The sequence below is a fragment of the Rhinatrema bivittatum genome, chromosome 4 (assembly GCF_901001135.1).
Source record: "Rhinatrema bivittatum chromosome 4, aRhiBiv1.1, whole genome shotgun sequence".
Classification (NCBI taxonomy): domain Eukaryota; kingdom Metazoa; phylum Chordata; class Amphibia; order Gymnophiona; family Rhinatrematidae; genus Rhinatrema; species Rhinatrema bivittatum.
In genome coordinates, this window is record NC_042618.1 from 79173045 (window position 1) to 79194145 (window position 21101).

The window sequence follows — 21101 nt, forward strand, 5'->3', positions numbered from 1 at the left end:
AAGAGGGCAGCCAATAGGAATACATATTCATTCCTAAACTGACCTTAACTGACCTGAAAAGTGTCAAATTGTATCATTTTCAGTTAGTGCGCACTAACTCCCAGTTAGTGCGCACTAACTCCCGTTAGTGCGCACTAACTCGAGTTAGTGCGCACTAATCGGAAAAAACGATTTTTAACGATTTTTTAACTAAAAAATCGTGCCTAAGACGATTTTCTTGCCCTGCTACACGATTTCTATCGTTAAGACGATATGGAAAACGATTCACATCCCTACCGTCCAGGTAGAAAGAGTCAAAGTGCATTGTAGGTTACATTTTCAAATCTCTGCATGTACATGGTGGCACCTTGCTTCTACCCAGGCACAAATTGTGCTTGCACGTTGAACCCACACCGTGCATGCCAGACCTCATTGAAAAGGAGCTCGAAGTCCCGTGGGTCCGAAGTACTTCAGTGGGGAGATTCAAAATTGCCCTCTCTATAAGTAAAACTAATTGTCATGGCTTTTCCCATTCATATTCATCCTTCTGCTGATGTATGGTGGTAGCTATTTCTGAAAACCATTATCCAAAGTGTCTGAAGTATTCTGTGCTTGAGAGCTTTTCAAAAGAAATTCTTATGAATTAGGATTTTGACATATAATGAAATCATAATATATTTTTCAAATTGTTTAAGCTAAAGTAACAGTCTATTTTGATCCTTGCTCAGATCAGGTGGACCAAAACTGCAGGAAGTGCATCTGACAGATTTCAAGACTCCAGCGTTTTCAGTGAGACCTTGAGGATTATAAACATCCAGAGACATCAAGGAGGGCGCTACTATTGCAAAGCAGAAAATGGCTTGGGTGCCCCTGCAATAAAGTCAATAAGAGTGGATGTGTACTGTAAGTAAACAGCATAAAACAAGGATGGTCTAATTTAAACCGGCTTAACTATTGTTCTTGCTATGTGATTTTAAAGTAAACACCAGAGGAGACCATCTAGAAACCTGTGCATGGTAGTGAACAGGTAGCAAACCTTCCTTTTCAGAAGCTGAATTTTCTATGTAAAGAAGACCTTTTAAATTGCTCTCTAGCTATTCTAAACTACCAGCAGTCCGGATTGCATTTAATACATACTATTTCTGTGTTTTCATATGAGTTACCATCATACAAGCTAAGGGCTGGATTTTAAAAGCTCTACGCGCGTAAATCCAGTGGATTTACGCGTGTAGAGCCTTACGCATGCTGGGCCTATTTTATAAAGGCCCAGCGACACGTGCAAAGCCCCAGGATGCGTCTAAGTCCCGGGGCTTGCAAAAAGGGGCGGTCCGGAGGCGGGGCGTGGGCAAGGCAGGGCGGTCTGGGGCAGGGCCAGAGGCCTCTGACACAGCGGCCATTTGCAGCTGTGTCAGAGGATCGCGTGCCAGCAGGCTGCTAGCATGCGCAACCTGCACTTGCCTCCAGGCAGGCGCAAAAGGTTTGATAAAAGTTTTTGGGGGGGGTTAGAGAAGGGCTGGGGAGGGAAAGGTTAGGGGAAGGGGTGGGAAGGTTAGGGGGAACGGGGGAAGCCCGCGGGTGTCGGCAAACCCTCTTGCGCACACCGATCCCCCGGGTAGCGCGCACACATGTACGCCCGCGCGCAGGTCTTAAAATCTACCCCTAAGTTTTAGTGGATGCTCTGCTAGTTCTACTTTTAAAAACATTGCTGATAATCTGCTTTTATCACATGTTGCTTTCTTGTGGATGTTGAGCTGGACCTCAGGTTTTAAGGGTTAGATTTTCAGTAAGCTGCACTGCTGAAAATTAGACCTAGCTGGTTAAATTGCTTTCCCTATCACTCTGACCAAATAGCGCCCCTGGGACGTCTCAGAATCTGAACTGCTACATCTTGATGCTTAGTAGTCTGTAGGCATGTGCACAGACATTTTGTTTTGTTTGTTTTTTTAATGTTGTTTGTTGTTTTTTGTTTCTTTATGTAAAAAGGAAACATAAACCCCCTGATATTTAAAAACATGAAATAAAACAAAAAACAAAAGTAAAAATATTTTGTGTGTCCAAACTACCTTCCCTACCCTCCTCCAAGTAATCTGGCTAAGTGGCAGCCGCTGAATGCAGGCATATATTCAAATGCTGCCACTTAGATAAATCAGAACATATCAGGCTAAGTGGTGCTGAGTATCTACCTCTGCGTCCTTTAGTTTAGATTTTGACTGAAGCATTTGCAAAAGTTTTCATTTCGTAAGATTCACCAATAACCTAACTCCAAAGAGCACTTGCAGAACAATTTAGAAAGGTTTTCACTTAAAAAAAAAAAAAAAAAAGAGCATCTTATGCAGAAAGCAAGAATGTGGTCAGATATGTAGCTCATCTTCTGTCTAATATCAATATATTGACTAAATCACAGTGAGAGTATGATGTTGGCATTGTAATTTTCACCTACATATTTTTCTACTGCTCATTTCCATTTGATTGAATACATCTTATTTTTGTTTTCTTGGCAAAAACATTAGACTCGGATAACCTTAGACTTTATTGTGTTTGGACACAAATAATGCTTTCAGATTCTCTTCAATCAATATTGCTTCCTTGGTTAATTAAATCTTGAAATGCTACAGAAATCCATGCAGTATATTATTCTGTTTCAGTGTATATTCATTATAAATAATGAAGCTTTAAGAACAGAAAAAGTATTAAGATCCAAATATATCATACTTAAGGGAGGTCTCCAAAACTGGAAAGCATAAAAAATAAAAATTCATAATCTCTCTAGAGCTTGATAATTTTCTGATGTCTTTTTGTCTAGAATTTAAACATTAAGGGGATGAGATTTAAAATGTATGCAGGACTTGCAGACTTGCATGTACTTTGAATATTTATTTATTTATTTATTTATTGTTAAATTTTCATGCAAACAACTTAAGTATAACAAAAGAGTCAGAAAAGAAATGCAGGCCTGTAAGTACATTTTCAAAGGGAAACTGCTCAGTTTTCTTTTGAAGATTTGGGTTGAAGGCGCCATGGACTTTGCAGCTACAAAGTTGGTGCAGTAAAGATTGAACAGGGATCTTGTTTGCATCTATTTATAGCTCTCTGCGCTACCTTGTTTAGAATAAGATTTTGCCCTGTTTTATTTTTCCCTTTTAATAGCTGTTGTTTAAAGCTTGTTTGTTGAATTTGACTGTATTTAAATTTCTTTACCTATTGGTTAATTTTTTTTCTCCTTTAAATAGGTGCTGTTTATAGCTTGTCTGTTGAATGTGTTTTTTGAAATAAAATAATTATAGGGAATGATCTAGCATTTGGAAAGGACTTTGCTTGATAAATCTACTCTTTGGAAACAAAGGTTGGACTTAGTTTTCCTATCTGGCCCTATTATGCAAACTTTCCTCTACAGGGAGGTGCCATTGAACCAAAAGAACAAGAAGAGAATCAAAACTAGATCTGAGAGCACATTTTGGTGTGCAGCTTGATACTGAAGATTCCAGAATTTTTAACTGCTGAGTGTTTTTTCTAAATATATTTATCTCTCTATCTTTGTACTTTTAAAAAAATGTTCTGCTGCTAATCTCAAATCTTAGTAACTTAAGCTCATGCTCTTTACCCCTCTCCCATCCACTCTAGAGGTTACTTTTCTTACACAGCTTTCCTAAGCAAAGATTTTCAATCACGTTAAGTGGTCAAAAGGTGTTTGATTATCGAACACTTATTTTGATAATGGACAAAGAAGTTAACATAAACAAGATGACTATTACACAATGCAATAGATGTAGTGCTTCAGTCCTCGGGTAGTTAGACCATCTGGAGGCTCAAAGCTTGCCCATTCTGTTTGAAGATCTGTATAATGGAAAAGGATTTGACTCAATTTAAAACAGAAATAACTAAAATTCAGGGGGCCAAAGAGGAATTAGCTACTATTAGAAGATTATCCCCCACTATTTAGCATCCAGCAAATTGTGACAGGTGGCATGGATTGAGCCCTTTGTGCTGCGGCATAGTTTATGAAGCCATATACGTGAATCTGTGAGGCCAAGCCAGCAGCTGGCAAACATTCCTTGTAGTGGCAAAGCTGAGGCATCACCTATACCAGCCGCCTCTCCAGCAGGTTGAGCTTTTGGGTTTTGGTGGTCGGCAGGGCCTAGGTGGGTCCCTAGGGTGGTAAAGCGAACAAGAGTGCACGGGCACATCAGAATCAGGGCAGGCATCAGACTAATAGGGTCAGAGACAGGCCAAGATTGCAGTAGGTGACTAACAAGGATGGTCAGGTCCGAACAAGAGGTCAAGTCCAGGTGACAGGCTATCGTGATCAGGTCCAGGCAAGAGAACAAGATCTGGAGAGTCAATCCAAGGGGAGACGAAGACACACAGAAGAGCTGGACCAGACAACAGGACAAAGTATTGCTGGATGAGGCAAGGCAGGAGAGACAGGAACCAGGAATGCAAGCAAAACACTCTAATATGGCAGGACACCCATTGCTGAGGCATCTGTGGGGCGTCTGATGTATCCTTAAGTATCAGTGGCTGCTGACATCATCGCTGGGTACCTGGGTCAGGATGTCTGCCATGGTATCTTTAAAAGTAGATATGTGCCATGCGTGCGTTCCTAGAGAGAGCTGGAAGGAGCAGGATGATGGTGGGGCCTGGGTGCCATGCTAGTGTGCGAGCCACACAGTGGGCCTTAGCAGCAGGGTGTGGCATTCCTGGTGCATGTGGGATCCATTGGCTTTGAGGGTAAGTGAGGCAGTTCGTGGGAAGGCCCAACAAGCCACGCTTCATAACACTAATATTCCCCCACTCTTTCAGAGAATTTGAAAACCAAGAAATAAATGGGTCACTGGGGGCTCTGGTAGGCAAAGACCTGTGAGCAGTACCCATTCAAAATTCCTTTTCTGCATTAGAAACTGTCAATGCTCCAAACATAAAAACTGAAGTGGTATCAAAAATAAAAAATATTGCCCAATGTATATCCAAACCCTAAAATACTACCAGAGAAAATACTTGACCAGAGAAAATACTACCAAAAATCAAAAAGAAAACTTCTGCTAAAGAACTCTCTTATCAAAGCTACTTACTTGGGGACCAATTTTGAGGGACTTAATAGCTAAATGCTTTTCAAAATCCTCATCTGGCAGTAATACAAACCAGATTGTCAGTACAATCAAAAAAGGAAGGACTGTAAAATCATTGTTAACATCCATCTGGGTACAAATGACCTTGCTAAAACAGCTTTCAAGTGGTACAAAAAAATTTCCATGTTCTGGGGAAGCAACTTAGACACATTGGGCCGGGTTTTCAAAAGGTTATGTGCGTAAATGGTCATACGCGCGCCGGGCCTATTTTCAAAAGGCCTGGTGACGCGCGTAAAGCCACGGGACCCGTGTATGTCCCGGGGCTTGCAAAAAGGGGCGGGGCCAGAGGCTCCCGGCACAGCGGACATTTGCTGCTGTGCTGGGGATCGCGCGCCAGCAGTTGGCCAGGGCTGAAGTAAGATTTAGAACAAAAGAAACAATAAGGAAAAGGTAGGGGGGAAGGGCGAGGGAGGTAGGGGAAGGGAAGGGAAGGTGGGGTGAGGGGTAGGGAAGTTCCCTCCGAGGCCACTCCAATTTTGGAGTGCCCTGGGAGGGAACAGGTGAAGGCAGTGCGGACTGGTGCGGGCTTGGCGCGCGCAAAGTGCCCAATTGTGCACCCCTTGTGCGTGCTGACCCCCGATTTTATAACATGCGCGTGCATGTTATAAAACCGGGATTACATGTGTGCACGCCGGGTAGCACTTGCACATGTACACCCACGCGCAGGTCTTAAAATCTACCCCATTGTGAAGACCATTGCCTTTTCATAAATGTTGCCTCTTCACAGAAAGGGAAAGGAAAAACTAACCATATAGACAACTTTAATATGTGACTGAAAACATGATATAAGAAAAGGTTTTAGATATATAGGAGGTTGGGAACAGTAAAAGACTATATGGTATAGATGGCCTACATTTGTCCATATGGACATAGAAAGGGGAAGCCAAAAAAAGGTTCTTAAATGGTCTGCAAAAAATAAAATTTAAATTTAAGTTTAATTTAAGTTTATAAATTAAAGAGAAGGTGTCAGCAAGCCTGGCGATGTGTCCCGCTAACTAAGTCAAGAACCATCCACCTTAGTACAATGTCAAAAAATATAATTTTTTAATTTATTTTTATAGCATATAAAAATCTGTCTCAAATACTAACCAGTGTTTTGCTGTACCCAACTTCTTCAGGGGAGCAATTGGTAAGTTTTAGGACTGTGGTCAGACCAATGGTCTCATAGTAGTGTGCAGCAGGCAACAGAGGGATCCAAAGTCTTTTAAAGGTCAAGAATGATGTGGTATGTCCCCAACAGAGGAAACACCACATATATGCAAAGTCTAGAAAATCCGAACTACAATGCTTTCAATAGGGCTGAACCTGGTACAAAAAATATGGCAGCAGGTGCTGACAAAAACACGTTATGCACAGATGTTATTCTCCATCAGTTCTCGGGGCAAAGGCCACACAGCGCCAGACCCAGCAGCAGCCTTCACGTCACAGAGCTTCAGGTTCTACCTCGTACTTTCCTTACGAAGCACTAAAACTGCGCAAACCCCGGAAAAGACAGAATATCCACGAATCAGAACTTTTCGGCATGGCACACAAATCGCTCCTACAATTTTTTGATTCACTTTTAATATATTTTTTGTTTTTTGGTATTAGGGGGCTCTCGCAACATGTACCATCCAATGACTTTAACAGCCTTCTGGGCTGAGACCCTCAAAAGTTAAAAAAAAATCAAAACTAACTTTATCCATCAGGTATCCGACAAAGGCCAGGTCCTGATGCCGGGGCCTAGGCCCGAACTGAGGCACAGTGCTGATACCTGACCCAAAGGATGGTGTCATTTGGCTTGCAAGTGATGAAGAACAAAGAGGACCAAGAAGAGGCTCCAAGACCTGGGTCTGACCCTGGGCCAAGGCCCAAGCATTGGAACCTGGTCTCCTGGCTGAGGCCCTGTGTCAGGCTTGGGTCCGGGCCTAGGCCCTGGCATCAACATGCAGCCTCTGGGTTGGGTTGTGTCATTGGCCCTGGGCCCGGGCTGAGGCCTATGGGCCAGGTCGCAGCATCAGGCCTGGGTCTGGACCCCGGCCTATACCGAGGCCCGACATCAGGACCCAGCCTCTTGTTTGGGTCATGGCATCATAACTGGGTCGAGGCCAATGCCTTGGCATCAGGGCCTAGCAAGTGGGCTGGGTCGCAGCTTCAGGCCTGGGTCCAGGTCCCAGCCTAGGCCGAGGCCCCCGTGTTGGGACCTGGCTTCAGGGTCAGGTGCCAATGGAAACAGGATGCTGGGCTTGATGGACCCTTGGTCTGACCCAGTATGGCATGTTCTTATGTTCTTAAATTGGCATTTTCCTGCTAAGGGCCTGATTCACTAAGGACCTGTTTCACTAAGGCATTTCACCCATTCTGTGTTTATGGGAAAATGCCTTGATGAATCAGGCTCTAAGCCAGATACTTTCACTCTGTTTGAAATACCCCTTGACCACCTCAGTCAAATTAGAGTCCTAGAAGAGGAAGTAGGGTCTCCTAAGCACATGCATGTGGGAAGAGGCAGATGCCATTGATGCTGCTCCCAGAACCATGGCGCTCTACGTGCTTGCCTAGCCAACTAGTACTTCCACCAGCACCGTGTGAGAATGTAAAAGGGGTGCTCAAGCAGAATAAAGCCATAGTAGAAAAACAAATTAATTCTTTGCTTTGGTCTTCACTGTAGAAGTCGAGGATGTGGGGAATAGGTCTGTCTTAAGAAATAGGCAAGATAGACAGCTGTCTGTCTGGGGCACAGGGGCACCAGAGCACCAGGCCAGGGAGGTGCCACAATAATGATGATGATGATGTCTGCACTGTCACTACAGTGGCAGTAAAAGTAAGCTCCTGCATCCTGTTCAGCGACCTGTATACAGATGCATCAGTAGACAGGGACCATTGGCCAGCTGTCTGCACCATAGAGAAAGCACCCTCTGTCTCTGGGCTACAACATCAGAGTGGGCAACCCTTCCAGGTTGTGACATCAGAGGTGGTATCTCTCTATGACTCCCTGAAGCTCTCTTAACCCAGGGACAGTCCTGGTGGGAGAGATATCAGAACTATTCCTTATAGCTAATGATTCAGAGTAATTGAAGCAAATCACTGTAAATCTGCAAGAGCAATCTGCTAGAATTTTGGTAAATTAAACATCAGCTAATCATCAAGTCCTGATGATATTAACTCCAGAGTTCTGAAGGAATTCAATATGAAATTGCAAACTTTGTTACTGGTAACCTATCTTTAATTTCTGCCACAGTAGTTGAGGACTGGCGGGTAACTAATGTAATGACATTTTTTTAAAAGGACTGCAAGGATGATTAGTTAGCTGAAGACCAATGAGCCTGACATTGGTAACTGGTAAAATGGTAGAAGAACACAATTATTGGACATCTGAATAAATTTGGCTTAAAGGTAAAGAACCAGCATGAATTTAGCAAAGGAAATTCATGCCTTACTAATTTACTCAAATTTGAAGGTGTAAATCAGCATGTGGACAATGGTGACAAGATATAGCAGGGGTGGCCAACTCCAGTGCTTGAGAGCCACAAACAGGCTTGGTTTTCAGGACATCCACAATGAATTTGCATGAAATAATTTGCATGCATTGACTGTATTGTATGCAAATCTATCTCGTGTTTAATCATTGTGGATATCCTGAAAGGCTGGTCTGTCGGTGGCTCTTAATGACTGGAGTTGACCATCCCTGATTTATGGATTTTCAGAAGGCATTTGATAAAATCTGTTATGAGAGAAACTTCTGAGTATGAAAAAGTCATGAGAAGAGATGTTTCCTGTCGTGGATTAATTACTGGTTAAAGGACAGAAAACAAAGAGTAGGACTAAATGGCCAGTTTTCCAAATGAAGAGTGGTAAATTGTGGCATGCCCCATGGATCTCCAATGGGGTGAGTGTTGTTTAACTTATTCATTAACGATCTGCAAAAAGGGAGCAATGAGCATGATAATCAAATTTGTAGATGACACAAAAGTATTCAGAGTAGTCAATATGTAAGCAGGCCATAAGGAACTGCAGGAGGACCTCGAAAGACTGGGGAACTGGACTTCTAAATTGTGCTTAATTTTCAAAGTAGAATTATGTGCATGGATGAAAAGCACCTGTGGACATTGCACTGCTTTTTATGCGAGTGAAATTTAAGTAGAAAAGAATGCACGTAAAACAGATATGATAAAAGCAATCTACGAGTGCTATATTTCTCGTCCAACCTACAAATGTCTTTGGGAATATCGACTCACAGTCCAGCTAAAAGTATGTCTGATATGACAGATGGCACATAAATAGCAACCTTTATTTTCAGTTTTTATTTTATTTTTCTGGGAATTTATCAGTGTTTATTACAATAAGAACAAAAATAAACATATTTACCTTGAAATATGATGTCATATTTTTCCCACTAATTTCTCCTGTTTTTGTTTCTATTTTAATAAACACTGATAAAGTCCCAAGAAAAATAAAATAAAAACTGAAAATGAATATTCCAGGTCATACTTTTCGCTGGATTGAGGAAAAGGATAGTCAATTTACTAAGATTAATGGTTTTGAAAATTACCTGAAGATTATTTTTTCATTATCAAGTAAGTAACAGCCGAGGAACTGAAATTATAGCATAGTTCTGTTATTCGTTCTGAGGTTGTCCCTGAAATTTATTCATCTTTGTTCATTCTGCAGTAAATGAAGTATTCTTATCATAATGTCATTTTACATTTCTATGCAAGGTATCCAGCAGTATTCAATGAAATATTATTTGATCTTATTTTGGCCTTTTATTGGTTAGAAACCCCACTGGTTTGGTTGAATCGTGCTTGGATATATGGTGCAACGCATGAGTAACGAATATGAATCACCTTATTTTTTCTTTAATTCAAAGCAGTCGCCTTAGCTTTAGCATAACAGAAGACTAAATGCAGTCATTCTTCATCATTTTCCTTCACAGGCACAATCAAATGATCCGCCAGAGGCACTTTGGAATGAGAAATTGTTCAGATGACAGGCAATAAAGGCCGTCAGAAATTGATAACTGCACTTTTTTTTTTCAACAGCCTAGAAATATCTTTTTAATTTGATCATTTGAAAATATTCTTCACTTGAGATCAAATTGGAAAATCAGTAGATTACTCTCTTGAAAATGTTTCTTCCATGGAACAGGGTGCTGTTAAGGCTCATCGTATAATAGTACTAGAAACTGGTATTCTTAAAAATACCACTTTTGTTTCTCTGTGAGTGGAGAATTTTGAGCAATATTTTTGTTGCTGTTTTCCCTTGTTTTGTAAATGAGAATAAGGAGAGAATGTTCTATGAAACAATATTTCTTCAAGATAGGTGTGCTGGAATATGCCCACATGTAGATAAATTTTAAAAGTCCTACGTGCACCAAAGCCAGGAGAGACGCACAGAAGTCGGGCTGGCGTGCACCCCTTGGATTTTAAAAGGCACTTGAGTATGCACGTATCTCCCGGTATGCACACAAAACCTTTTTTTCAAAAAGGGGCGGGTGTGAGCTTGGTATGGGCGGAGCATGGGTGTTCCTGTATTTTTTAATGAAGGAGCACGTAAGTATTTACGCGCACAAGTGCACGCCGGGGTCCTCTACCATGCAACTTTACTTCTGCTATGGATGGCATGTAAGTCATGAAACAATTAAAACTAGGCTAGTCAGCAGGGCTTTAAGCTATGGGACTAACAGGGTAAATGGAAGGCTATTTAATTTGGGGGGGGGGGTTAGAAAGTCCTGTCCTTTACCTTGACAAACTGGGAATGAACAGAGGAAACTGGTAATTGCATCAGCGCGTGTATCTATTAAAATTCTCCCACTTACATGATAAAGGCACCATTTACACACACATGCACAGGTCTACATAAAATCGTGCACACATGTATGCATGTACAACCTATTTTTTACCATGCTCGCATATATGTGCGTATATTATAAAATGGCTTCATCCATTGAGTGAGCCAGCATACGTGCGTACATGTGTGTCCGCATGGCTGTTTAAAAGATTCCGTCCCCATGTACAGGAATTGACTACATTTTATTTATTTATGTGACATATTAAGAGCAATATGCACTTGCTTTATCTACAAGTGGAATTTTGCTTGAAAATTGTGTGCAAATATTTGAAAATGCAATCTGCATGCTTACTTTTCCTCTCACAACATATGCACAGCTCCCAGGAATGCCTACCTTCAATGTGGTTAAAAGGATGTACATTATTGAACAACACTCTTAGGGGCGGATTTTAAAAGGCTCGCGCGCCGGCGCGCCTATTTTGCATAGGCCACCGGCGCGCGTAAGTCCCGGGGCTTTCGAAAAGGGGAGGGAGGGGGCGTGTCCGGGGGCGTTCCCAAAACGATGCAGCGTTTCAGGGGCGTGCCGCGGCGTTTCGGGGGCGGGCCCGGGGGCGTGGCGCTGGCCCGGGGGAGTGGAGAGGCCTCCGGACCAGCCCCGGGGAGCTGGGCTGCCGGCCGACATGCGCAAATTTACGCCTGCTTTCAGCAGGCGTAACTTTGCCGACAAAGGTAGGGGGGGGTTTAGATAGGGCCGGGGGGGTGGGTTAGGTAGGGGAAGAGAGGGGAAGGTGGGGGAGGGCGAAGAAAAGTTCCCTCCGAGGCCGCTCCAAAATTGGAGCGGCTTCGGAGGGAACAGGCAGGCCGCGCTAGGCTCGGCGCGCGCAAGTTGCACAAATGTGCACCCCCTTGCGCGCGCCGACCCCGGATTTTATAAGATGCGCGCGGCTACGTGCGTATCTTATAAAATCCAGCGTACTTTTGTTCGCGCCTGCTGAGCGAACAAAAGTACGCGCTCGCGCAAGTATTTAAAATCTGCCCCTTACTTTTTTCCTTCTCTAGAGTGCGCAATTTTGAGGCAAGTGATGCAGATCACTTTCAAAGTTGGTGTCATAATATATTCTGTGCCTGGAAAATAGTCTGCGTTTTTCCTTTTGTGAGCTAACGTTACTGTCATGAATTGCAGGAACATTTCTGAAGAACTCAAACAGATGTCAAACAAGTTTCTAAAAAGAAACAAGTTTAGAAAAGCTTGTTGTAATATAGCACACTTAAACAGCCATTAATTGATCTTGATTTACAGCTGTTAACCGGCACTTAGAGCAATTAGGCCTATTCAAAGGAAAGTTTACTGGCCAAATTCTTCTCTTGAAAGTGCAATTTGATAATTACTATATTTAATCACAGTAGATACATTACTTGCCAATCTTGACAATAACTGCCGTGTCTAACCAAAATAGCTATATTTTAGTAGGACAATGACAATGCCATTGATGTGTCCCATATAAAAGCAAAAGTCAAGTTAAAATCTGATTTTCTTTCATGCTGGTATAACCCACGTACTCATGCATTTATCCAATTTTCTCTGACACTCCCTCCTTAATATATATATATATATATTTTTTTTTTATTTTTTTGGATGATCCAGATGGTTCCATATTCATTTTTCCTTATATGGTCCTATTTTTGAAAGTAGTGTGCTGCAAATGCACAATGGTTAACACGCCATCCAGATCACTAAGATCCTCACTTGGATCCTCTATGGTAATTTTGTTTTAAAAAGAAATCAAAAGAACAGACACCCAAAACAGATCTTTCTCAAGAAAAGCACCTGCCCTTTGGAATTCTTTCACAGAAGAGCTTGGAGAAATGCCAAACCCAAAATGTAAATACAGTAAATTACACTACCTGGCATTCTCTCAAATGCCTTAGATTAATTGCTAAAAACAAATATTTTTGCTATATTATTTATTTTCAATGACATCAGTAGTATTTTCTACTGTGTTGTTGTAGAGCCTAGTTAGTGTTTCTTATATAAAATTTAAACCTAAGCTACACCTTTTGCAAAGTGAAATGTGATTTTTGCTGCTATTTTAAATTGTTACTCATGCTTCATTGTTTATATGCTACTATTCTAATGTATTGTAAACTGTTTTGGGTGAATGTTGTATTAAAAAAGGGCAAGTAATAAATCCAAATAAATAAATAAATAAATAAATAAATAAATAAGTAAATAAATAAATAAATAAATAAATAAAATAGACCTCTTTCCAATGAGACCCAATATCTAATTGATCTATATAATATCATATCAGGTATTTAGAAATCATGCTTATATTATCTAAGTCTTTTCCCTGCTAATATAAATAAACTATCCTCACTAATCTTTGATCAAACTGAAAAAAAAATCTGTTTGCCTTATTTGGGAACTTTACTTTTTCTAGCACTGCTCAACATGAAATTTCAAATCTGTGTAGACTATGACCCAGGTTCTGTTTTTCTGGGATCGTAGGCAGTTGCAGAAAACAACAGAAGCTCATCAAGTTAATTTTCAAAGCAGTTCCGCCCGTAAAATTTGGATATCAGCATGGAAGTAACTTGTACTGGTATATGTGCTATTTTAGATACATCAAACGTTTATGTGGCCTTTTGGTTTCACGTCCATATTTACATATGTAAATAAGAGGTGGTCTGGGTCATTCTAGGGCAGATATTCTATAAGAGATCTGCATGAGTACATTTCATAAATTCTTTGCGCAATTTTACATCTCCTTATTATCCTAGCACAATTGATAACAGTATTGTCTGCTGTTTTTGGATAGGAGGTTTTGGTGATCTGGGGAGAGTTCAGGGTGAAGAACTAAAAGGGTCTCGATGACCTGGAGAAGGACTGGGTGAACTGGTGGAGGTATCGGCAAACTGGTGATTTCAAGTATGCACTTAGATTTTCTTGAGCGAGTTATATTTTTATCACATGTAAAATGTACATGTGTATATTTATAAGATAGGTAGGAAACGTACAGGCTTTCAATTAATTGCAGCTATTTGCAAGTAACCAAACATAAGTGCTTATACTGGGGGGACAGGCATATGCACATTTTATAATCTGCATATACCTGGTATGCGCAGGTTATAAAATACTGTATTAGATCTCCACACGACCATATATGCACATATGTGGGGGCTATATGGACTTCTTTGAAATTATCCTCTAAATGTACAGTAATTCTTCTTTTTTGTGTAGTCAAATTTACTGTGGTTTTGCCTTTGAGTGGAATCTTTAGCGAGCTACTAAGCCATGATATTGTTCCCTGTGGTATGTTAACATTGAGGAAAATACCTCGGAGTTTACTCCATATTGCAGCTTAGTAAATCCTATAGTATTTTTGCCCTACAGGGAAACTATCATGGCTTAGTAAATGACTCCCTAAGTTTGTATCTGAAGAAATGGAGGGAAGGTGAAATGACTTGCCTAAAGTTACAAAAGCATCAGTGAGAGAAGCAGGATTTCAAGTCTGGCTTCCTTTTTTTCTCAGCCTACTGTTCTAACCATTAAGCTGCTCCTCCATTCCTCTTCCAAACATATCATTAGTTATACTATCCACACTTTTTAATTATCAACTTCTGTTTCCAGTAAAAATGCTCAAAGTGATGCATAATCTTAAAATATAGTATCAAAAAAATATATGGTACTGTTAGCCCTTTGCATGCTAATTGTAGAACTGAGACCTTTCCAGCAATGGGAGGTATAGGGAGTTGTGAGTAAAGGAGTGATGGATAGGAGGTGGGGACTTCAAGCTCCTTTTTTCGCGTCTGCTAGTCGCCTAATAAATGCTCGCTCCATTGGAATAACGCGGCAGGCAAAATTTAAACTTCCAGTCACCAACTGCATTGTGCCCAACGTAATCTTTTTACTCGCTAGTGCCCTCCCTAGGGTGTTCCCCAGCTTGTGCATTTTTTCCTTCGGCAACCTGGATGTCATCGTCTGAGTATCTAATTCGATTCCTAGAAAGGACAGGCAGGTCGTCGGACCCTCGGTTTTTTCCCCTGCGAGTGGCACTCAGAATTCCTCTGCAATATTCTGAAATTCTACCAAAGATTGTGAACATATGTCCGTGCCGGCAGGGCCTACAAACAGGAAATCATCTAGGTAATGTACGATGTTGTTATTTCCAATCCTTCATTCTAGTACCCACTGTAAAAATGTGCTGAACATTTTGAAATATGTACAAGATACGGAACAGCCCATTGGCATGCATTTGTCGAAATAAAACTGGCTTCTGAACTGGAAACCCAAAATTGGGAAACTGTCAGGGTGAACCGGGAGTAATCTAAATGCAGATTTAACGTCTGCCTTTGCCATCAAGGCCCCTTTTCCGCACCGCCTCAAAATAGCAATAGCTGTATCTATGGAAGTATACTGAACTGTACATTCTTCTTCTGGCACGTAGTCGATAACCGACTCCCCTGTTGGGTAGGACAGGTTTTGTATTAGCCTGAACTCCCCCGGCTCCTTCTTTGGTACCACAGCCAATGGTGATAACATCATTTCTTCAAAAGGTGGTTCGGAGAATGGCCCAGCCATTCTTCCCATCTCAACTTCCTTGTCGACCTTCTACTGCACTATGACAGCATACTGAACCACTGATTCCGAATTCCTAGCCGTAACATTTTTACTTTTTCCCTGAAAAGGTATGCTAAAACCATTTTTGAAACCTTCCCTTAACTTTTGCGCATCCTTTTGCTTAGGATGCAGCCAATTATCCATTGCCGTTAATCATACCGGTGACAAAGCTGTGCCCAGGGGACAGTTACTTTCTTTTACCATTACTCCCCCCTTGATAGACAGGACCCTTCCTCGTGCATTTAATCGCTGAATGCGGCACAGCGCAAACCATACAAATGTGTTTAAATTTACACTCCTTGAAGTTACACCCCGCCTTGTTGAAACGCCAGCATATCCTATTCCCATTTTCCCCCCATTGATTAACTCCTGATGTTGACGGGCCATTGTATGGCCTGCCACCTTTGTTATACATGCCAGCATCCACTGCCTTATTAGTCATTTGTCTTAACCAAAGCCCTACATCCTGGGTTCCCCAAGACATTATTTTGTTCTCCTCCATCTTATCCCAGAATTTTTCATCATATTTAACCATGCCCAACCCTGATACTCTATGAGCTTCTAAAATAGTATCCGCATAACTGAACATGGGAGCGTAATGCACTGGATCCTCCTGACCCCATATGCTAATCATCCTTAAAAAGGCTTGGGTCCAATTGATGATATTTCTGGCAACCTTCCCCTCCCCCAGCGTCAAATTTCATGGCTGTCCGCCGGTAAGGAAAACCGACGACGAGTTTATTGGCGTCAGTTTTCCTTACCAGCGGACAGCCACAAAAACCGACACCGATAAACCCAGCGTCAGTTTTCATGGCTGTCCGCCGGTAAGGAAAACTAACACCGATAAACTCGGGATCAGTTTTCGTGACTGGCGAATGGCAGTCACGAAAACCGATTGGGTTCGCGTTAGCAAGGATGTGCTAGGGTCGCGCAAGCAACCCTTGTGCCTCCTTGCTAATGTGACCCCCTCATTTAAATATTGCATGGCGCCCCCCTTGGGGGCACCTGGGGCGCATTAAGAGAGCGGGCGCTGACTGTTCAGCACCCGCTTTCTACGTGATTATTGCATTGGTCCCATAGTTAGGACTTTTTTCCTTATATTCATCACTTTGCACTTGTCCATATTAAATTTCATCTTCCAATTTGATGTCCAGTTCCCCAATCTTGCAAAGTCCTTCCTCAGTACCTCACAATTTGCTCAGGTTTTAATATTTTTTATAATCATGTAGCATCTGAAAATTTGATTATCCTCTTTTATTGTTCTCTCTATCAGATCATTTATGAATATGAATATATTAAACTTCAGTAGTCCCAGTACAGATCCCTGCAGCATTCAATTATTTACCTTTCTCTGTTGAGATGACTGAAAACGTAATCTTACACTCCATTTCTTGTGTTTTAACCACTTGCCAGAGCACAGTAGAACCACTTGCTATCCTATGACTTTTTAATTTCCTGAGGAATCTCTCATGAGGAACTTTGTCAAATGCCTTCCAGAAATCCAGATATATTATGCTGACTGGCACAGCCTTATTCATATTTGTATTAACACCTTTAAAAAATCCAGTAGATTGTTAAAGCAAGACTTCCCTTTATTTAATCCATGTTGGCTCTTCCCATTAGGCCATGTCTATCCATATGGCCATTAATTTGGTTTTTAAGAATAGACTCTAACATTCTGCCCAATACTGACATCTTGTTCATCAATCTATAATTTCCTGGATTACACCTGGAGCCCTTTCGAAAAATTGTCAGTATTCTGGCTACCTGCCAGTCTTCAGGCACTGTGGCTGTTTTCAATAATAGGTTGCAGTTTACTAATAATAGGTCTGCTATTTCATATTTTAGTAAGCTCAGAATTCTGGAGTGAATACCATCTGGTCCTCATGATTTATTTCTTTTTAGTTTGCCAATTATCTGTATTATATATTCCAGTTTCATAGTGATTTGCTTTAATTCCTCTGAATAATCACTATCAAATAACATTTTCCAATGTGTGAATCACCTCAGCTTTCACCTCAGTAAAGACTGAAAAAACGAATGAATGTAGTTTTTCATTCCCAAATACCCCCGTTTATCCCTTGACCATCTCTTGGTCCAGTTGATTCCATCACAAGCTGTAATCCAATATTGCCCTGAGATAAGCTCCATTTTTTAAAGTAGAGCTGTCATAACAGAAGTGCTTGGAGATCACTACTGCCCCTTTTACTAGTCCACCAGTGCTACAGGAGTAAGTGAGTGGTGGGATATGGCAAAGAATGGTGGGGGATGCTGGGAGGGGGAGAGTATTTCTTTTATTTTAAATTAAATCTTTATTAACTTTTTAATCAAGATACAAAATTTGTAAATCACTTATTACCACTTATATCTTCTCCATCTATTTGGTGTTCCTCCATAAGAACTGTGTCTATCAGAAATGTTATTGGTTCTCCCCCCCCTCCCCGTCTGAGAGATGTATACCCCCTGGTGTAAGTCCTCAACCAGTGAAAGAGGAAGGCTCTGAGACTTTGATTCCAGTCCCAGTTGTGAGATAACCTCCAATTTGGAGGAACTGGGGTCAGGAAAATTCTCTGAACCTGAGAAGATCACCCTCAAACATATATAGAGGGTTGACTCATGAACTGAATCTTCTTTGGCACAAACAGTGACTCAACTCTATTCCTTTACTGTTGGAGTTTCTTAAAAAATGTCTGGTTTAGCACATAGGCCTAGATTCATCTTTCTGCTGTAAATACAGCACCTGCAAAAAAAAAAGAAAGATAGAGAGAGGCTATTCGAAAAGTTAACTATTTATACCACTGTGAGAGGGGGCACTAGTTACTCAGGGTGAGGTTTGGGGGGTGAGTTGGGTTTTGGGGGGCAGTTTTACACGCACAGTCATATGTACGAACAGCATAGTTACCATCAGTGAAGATTTAATGTGATTTGGATTGAGGAAAGGTGAAAGAAGAGTAGATTTGTACCATGTTCTCTCTTCTCTACTTGATGCACACATACTGAAAATCACCAGTTCACCGATATCTCTGCCAGGTCACCCAGTCCATCTCCATTTTATCTTGACCCTCTAGACCTTTGCCCTGAATCCCTACCAGTTCATCCAGGCCTCGCACCCTGAAATTGCAGACAAAAGATTTCACTTTCTCTAGTAAATTAGCAGGTGTAAAATTGTACAAATAAGTTTGTGTTACGGTCCTGGGCTGTGCCCCGGGACCTGCACTTACCACCCGGCCGGCCTGGCCGCAGGAATGTCTTCCCTTCAGCCCCCAAGGCCTAAGACGCGGCCCTACGCGGCATTCTCCCTGCAAGGGAGACGCCGACGCTGATCCTCAGCTGGCCCTGCCCCCTAGGCGCACGCACGCTAGGGCTCCCTCTTCAAGGGGCCAGCGCGGGAAAACACAGGAACAGCCCCTGATGATGTCAGATGCTGCCAGGCCATTTAAACCCAAAATTGAGACCCAAAGAAGGGAAGCAAGAAAAAATCAATATAGAAAATATAAAACTTGCTACCTATAATTTCTCTATAAATTAATGGTCCACCTTCATACGATACCAAATGAAGGGTTATCGTGCTGATAAGCTCTATTAATTCTTCAGAGCTTTGCAAATCATTAGGTGGCCGGGTATTGTGCTGTGTTGCTGTTGCAGTCCAGCAAATAAATGATTTAATCTGGTACTCGAAGTACTTATCTTAAGATCCACTTTGAATGAGGGTTCTTGCTGTCTGACAACGTGTGGCTTCGGGGTGAGGACACCCCTTCTTCAAGGACCAGACTTAGAATGGAATGCACAGTGAATGTAGTATTTTTACAAGGCAATGCTGGCCGCTATCGCTAGAAGATCTTGAGTGTGGTGAACGCTTGTGATTCCTGGAAAATGCAAATCCAATAGCCTGCACAATATGATGAGAAATAGAGAAATTTTTTTGTTGTAAAAAACAACTAAATTGAAAATGCTACTGTTATTATGGAAGGATACATACTTTTAATTATCGTGGTGCCCTGGTTAGATTATTGACATCCGATCCTTAAAAATAAAGATTTTCAAATGTTGAGAATTCAGGATATTACTCACGGTTTGAGGTGCCGTGTGGGCTACCAAAGACGCGTGGGAAAAAAGTTCACTCTGCTGTACTAGGATGCTGAAAAAGGTGCCACTTATAAGGGGATTCCACCGGCTTTCAGACTGACAGCCGGAAGTGATGCAGATATGCGTCATAGTTCGGTGGCAGGAATGATTCAGAACAGTACGCTACAACTAAGTTAATGATTGAGATACTAGAGTGCTAACAATCTTGGAATAAAGATGTTAATAATTATTCTTCTTTGTGAAAAGTTAGCCATGCGATATGCAGAATTACTGAGACGTGACACTGAGCAAGACTAAACAGCGTGATCACGAACAACATAGTGGATGTTCGTACCACATCTAGTTGAGAGAACTTGGCAAGCTGATCTCTGGGTGACTACATGACTGGAAAAAAGATTTATGTAATTTTCTTTATTACATTCGACTGGGTGCTGTTATATCAGAGACAGCCATTCTATTTTGTCATTTAAACCACTGGGTTCCAGAACCTGTAAACGGTAAATCCATGCTTGTTCTTTATAATTAAGAATAGAGGTCCTATCTCCTCCTCTCCAAGAGATGGGGACGTTTTCTAGGATAACCCATTGCAAATTTTCAAAAAGATGTGATTTGTCAATGCAGTGCTGTACAATAGGAGCCTTGGTGTCCTTGTTATTAATGCAGCTCTTGTGCTCAGTCAGACGTGTTCTAATTTTCCGGGTGGTGCGGCCCACATATATTTTGGGACATGGGCATTGTATTACATATACTACATAACTGGTGTTACAGTCAACGTTGTTATGACGGACTGAGGATGCTGCCAATGGAGTCCTGTGATGGCTTGAGGAGAATGAGAACATTTACCACATGGTGGTTTGCCCAGTTTTGGTTTGTACCTTGGTTTCAGGGCAAACTGCTCTTATCACATGTTGTTTAATGTTGGACCCTCTGGTGTATGCGAACATGGGCGTTTCCCGGAAAACGGCGTGGAGACTCAAAACATACCAGTATTTCAACATTATCTGTTTAACTTCCTCTGTTCGCTGAGTGTGGGGTAGCACACAAATTAAATTGTGTGTGTCAGATTTTTGTTTATATGTCAAGAGGGCCTCTCTATCTGAGAAAATAAAGATTTACAAATGTTGAGAATTCAGGATATTACTCATGGTTTGAGGTGCCGTGTGGGCTACCAAAGACGTGTGGAGAAAAAGTTCACTCTGCTGCGCTAGGATGCTGAAAAAGGCGCCACTTATAAGTGGATTCCACCGGCTGTCAGACTGACAGCCCCAAGTGATGCAGATATGCGTCATAGTTCGGTGGCAGGAATGATTCAGAACAGTACGCTAAATTCCTCATTAAATGGGCAGCAATTCTCAATAAATGCTCCCTTGACCTCATGTTATTAATCATTGAATATACTAAAACAGTATCAGAGGAGATTCAGGCTGAAATTGTAGTGCTAGAGGATGAATTTAAGCAGAATACAGATTGATACAGTGCAGCCCTCCTTAGATCAACTAAAATCCTCCATGGACAAATTTAAA

The 21101-nt window shown here is 41.5% G+C and overlaps 1 protein-coding gene across 1 annotated transcript in view; it reads left to right on the forward strand.

Annotated features, from left to right (window-relative positions):
• The window catches only part of MDGA2 (MAM domain containing glycosylphosphatidylinositol anchor 2), a 1648575-nt gene that overhangs the window by 707917 nt on the left and 919557 nt on the right, over nucleotides 1-21101 (forward strand). The window contains exon 3 of the mRNA XM_029598388.1: nucleotides 708-882. Within this exon, the coding sequence (XP_029454248.1) occupies nucleotides 708-882 (175 nt within the window). The remainder of the gene's footprint in view (nucleotides 1-707; nucleotides 883-21101) is intronic.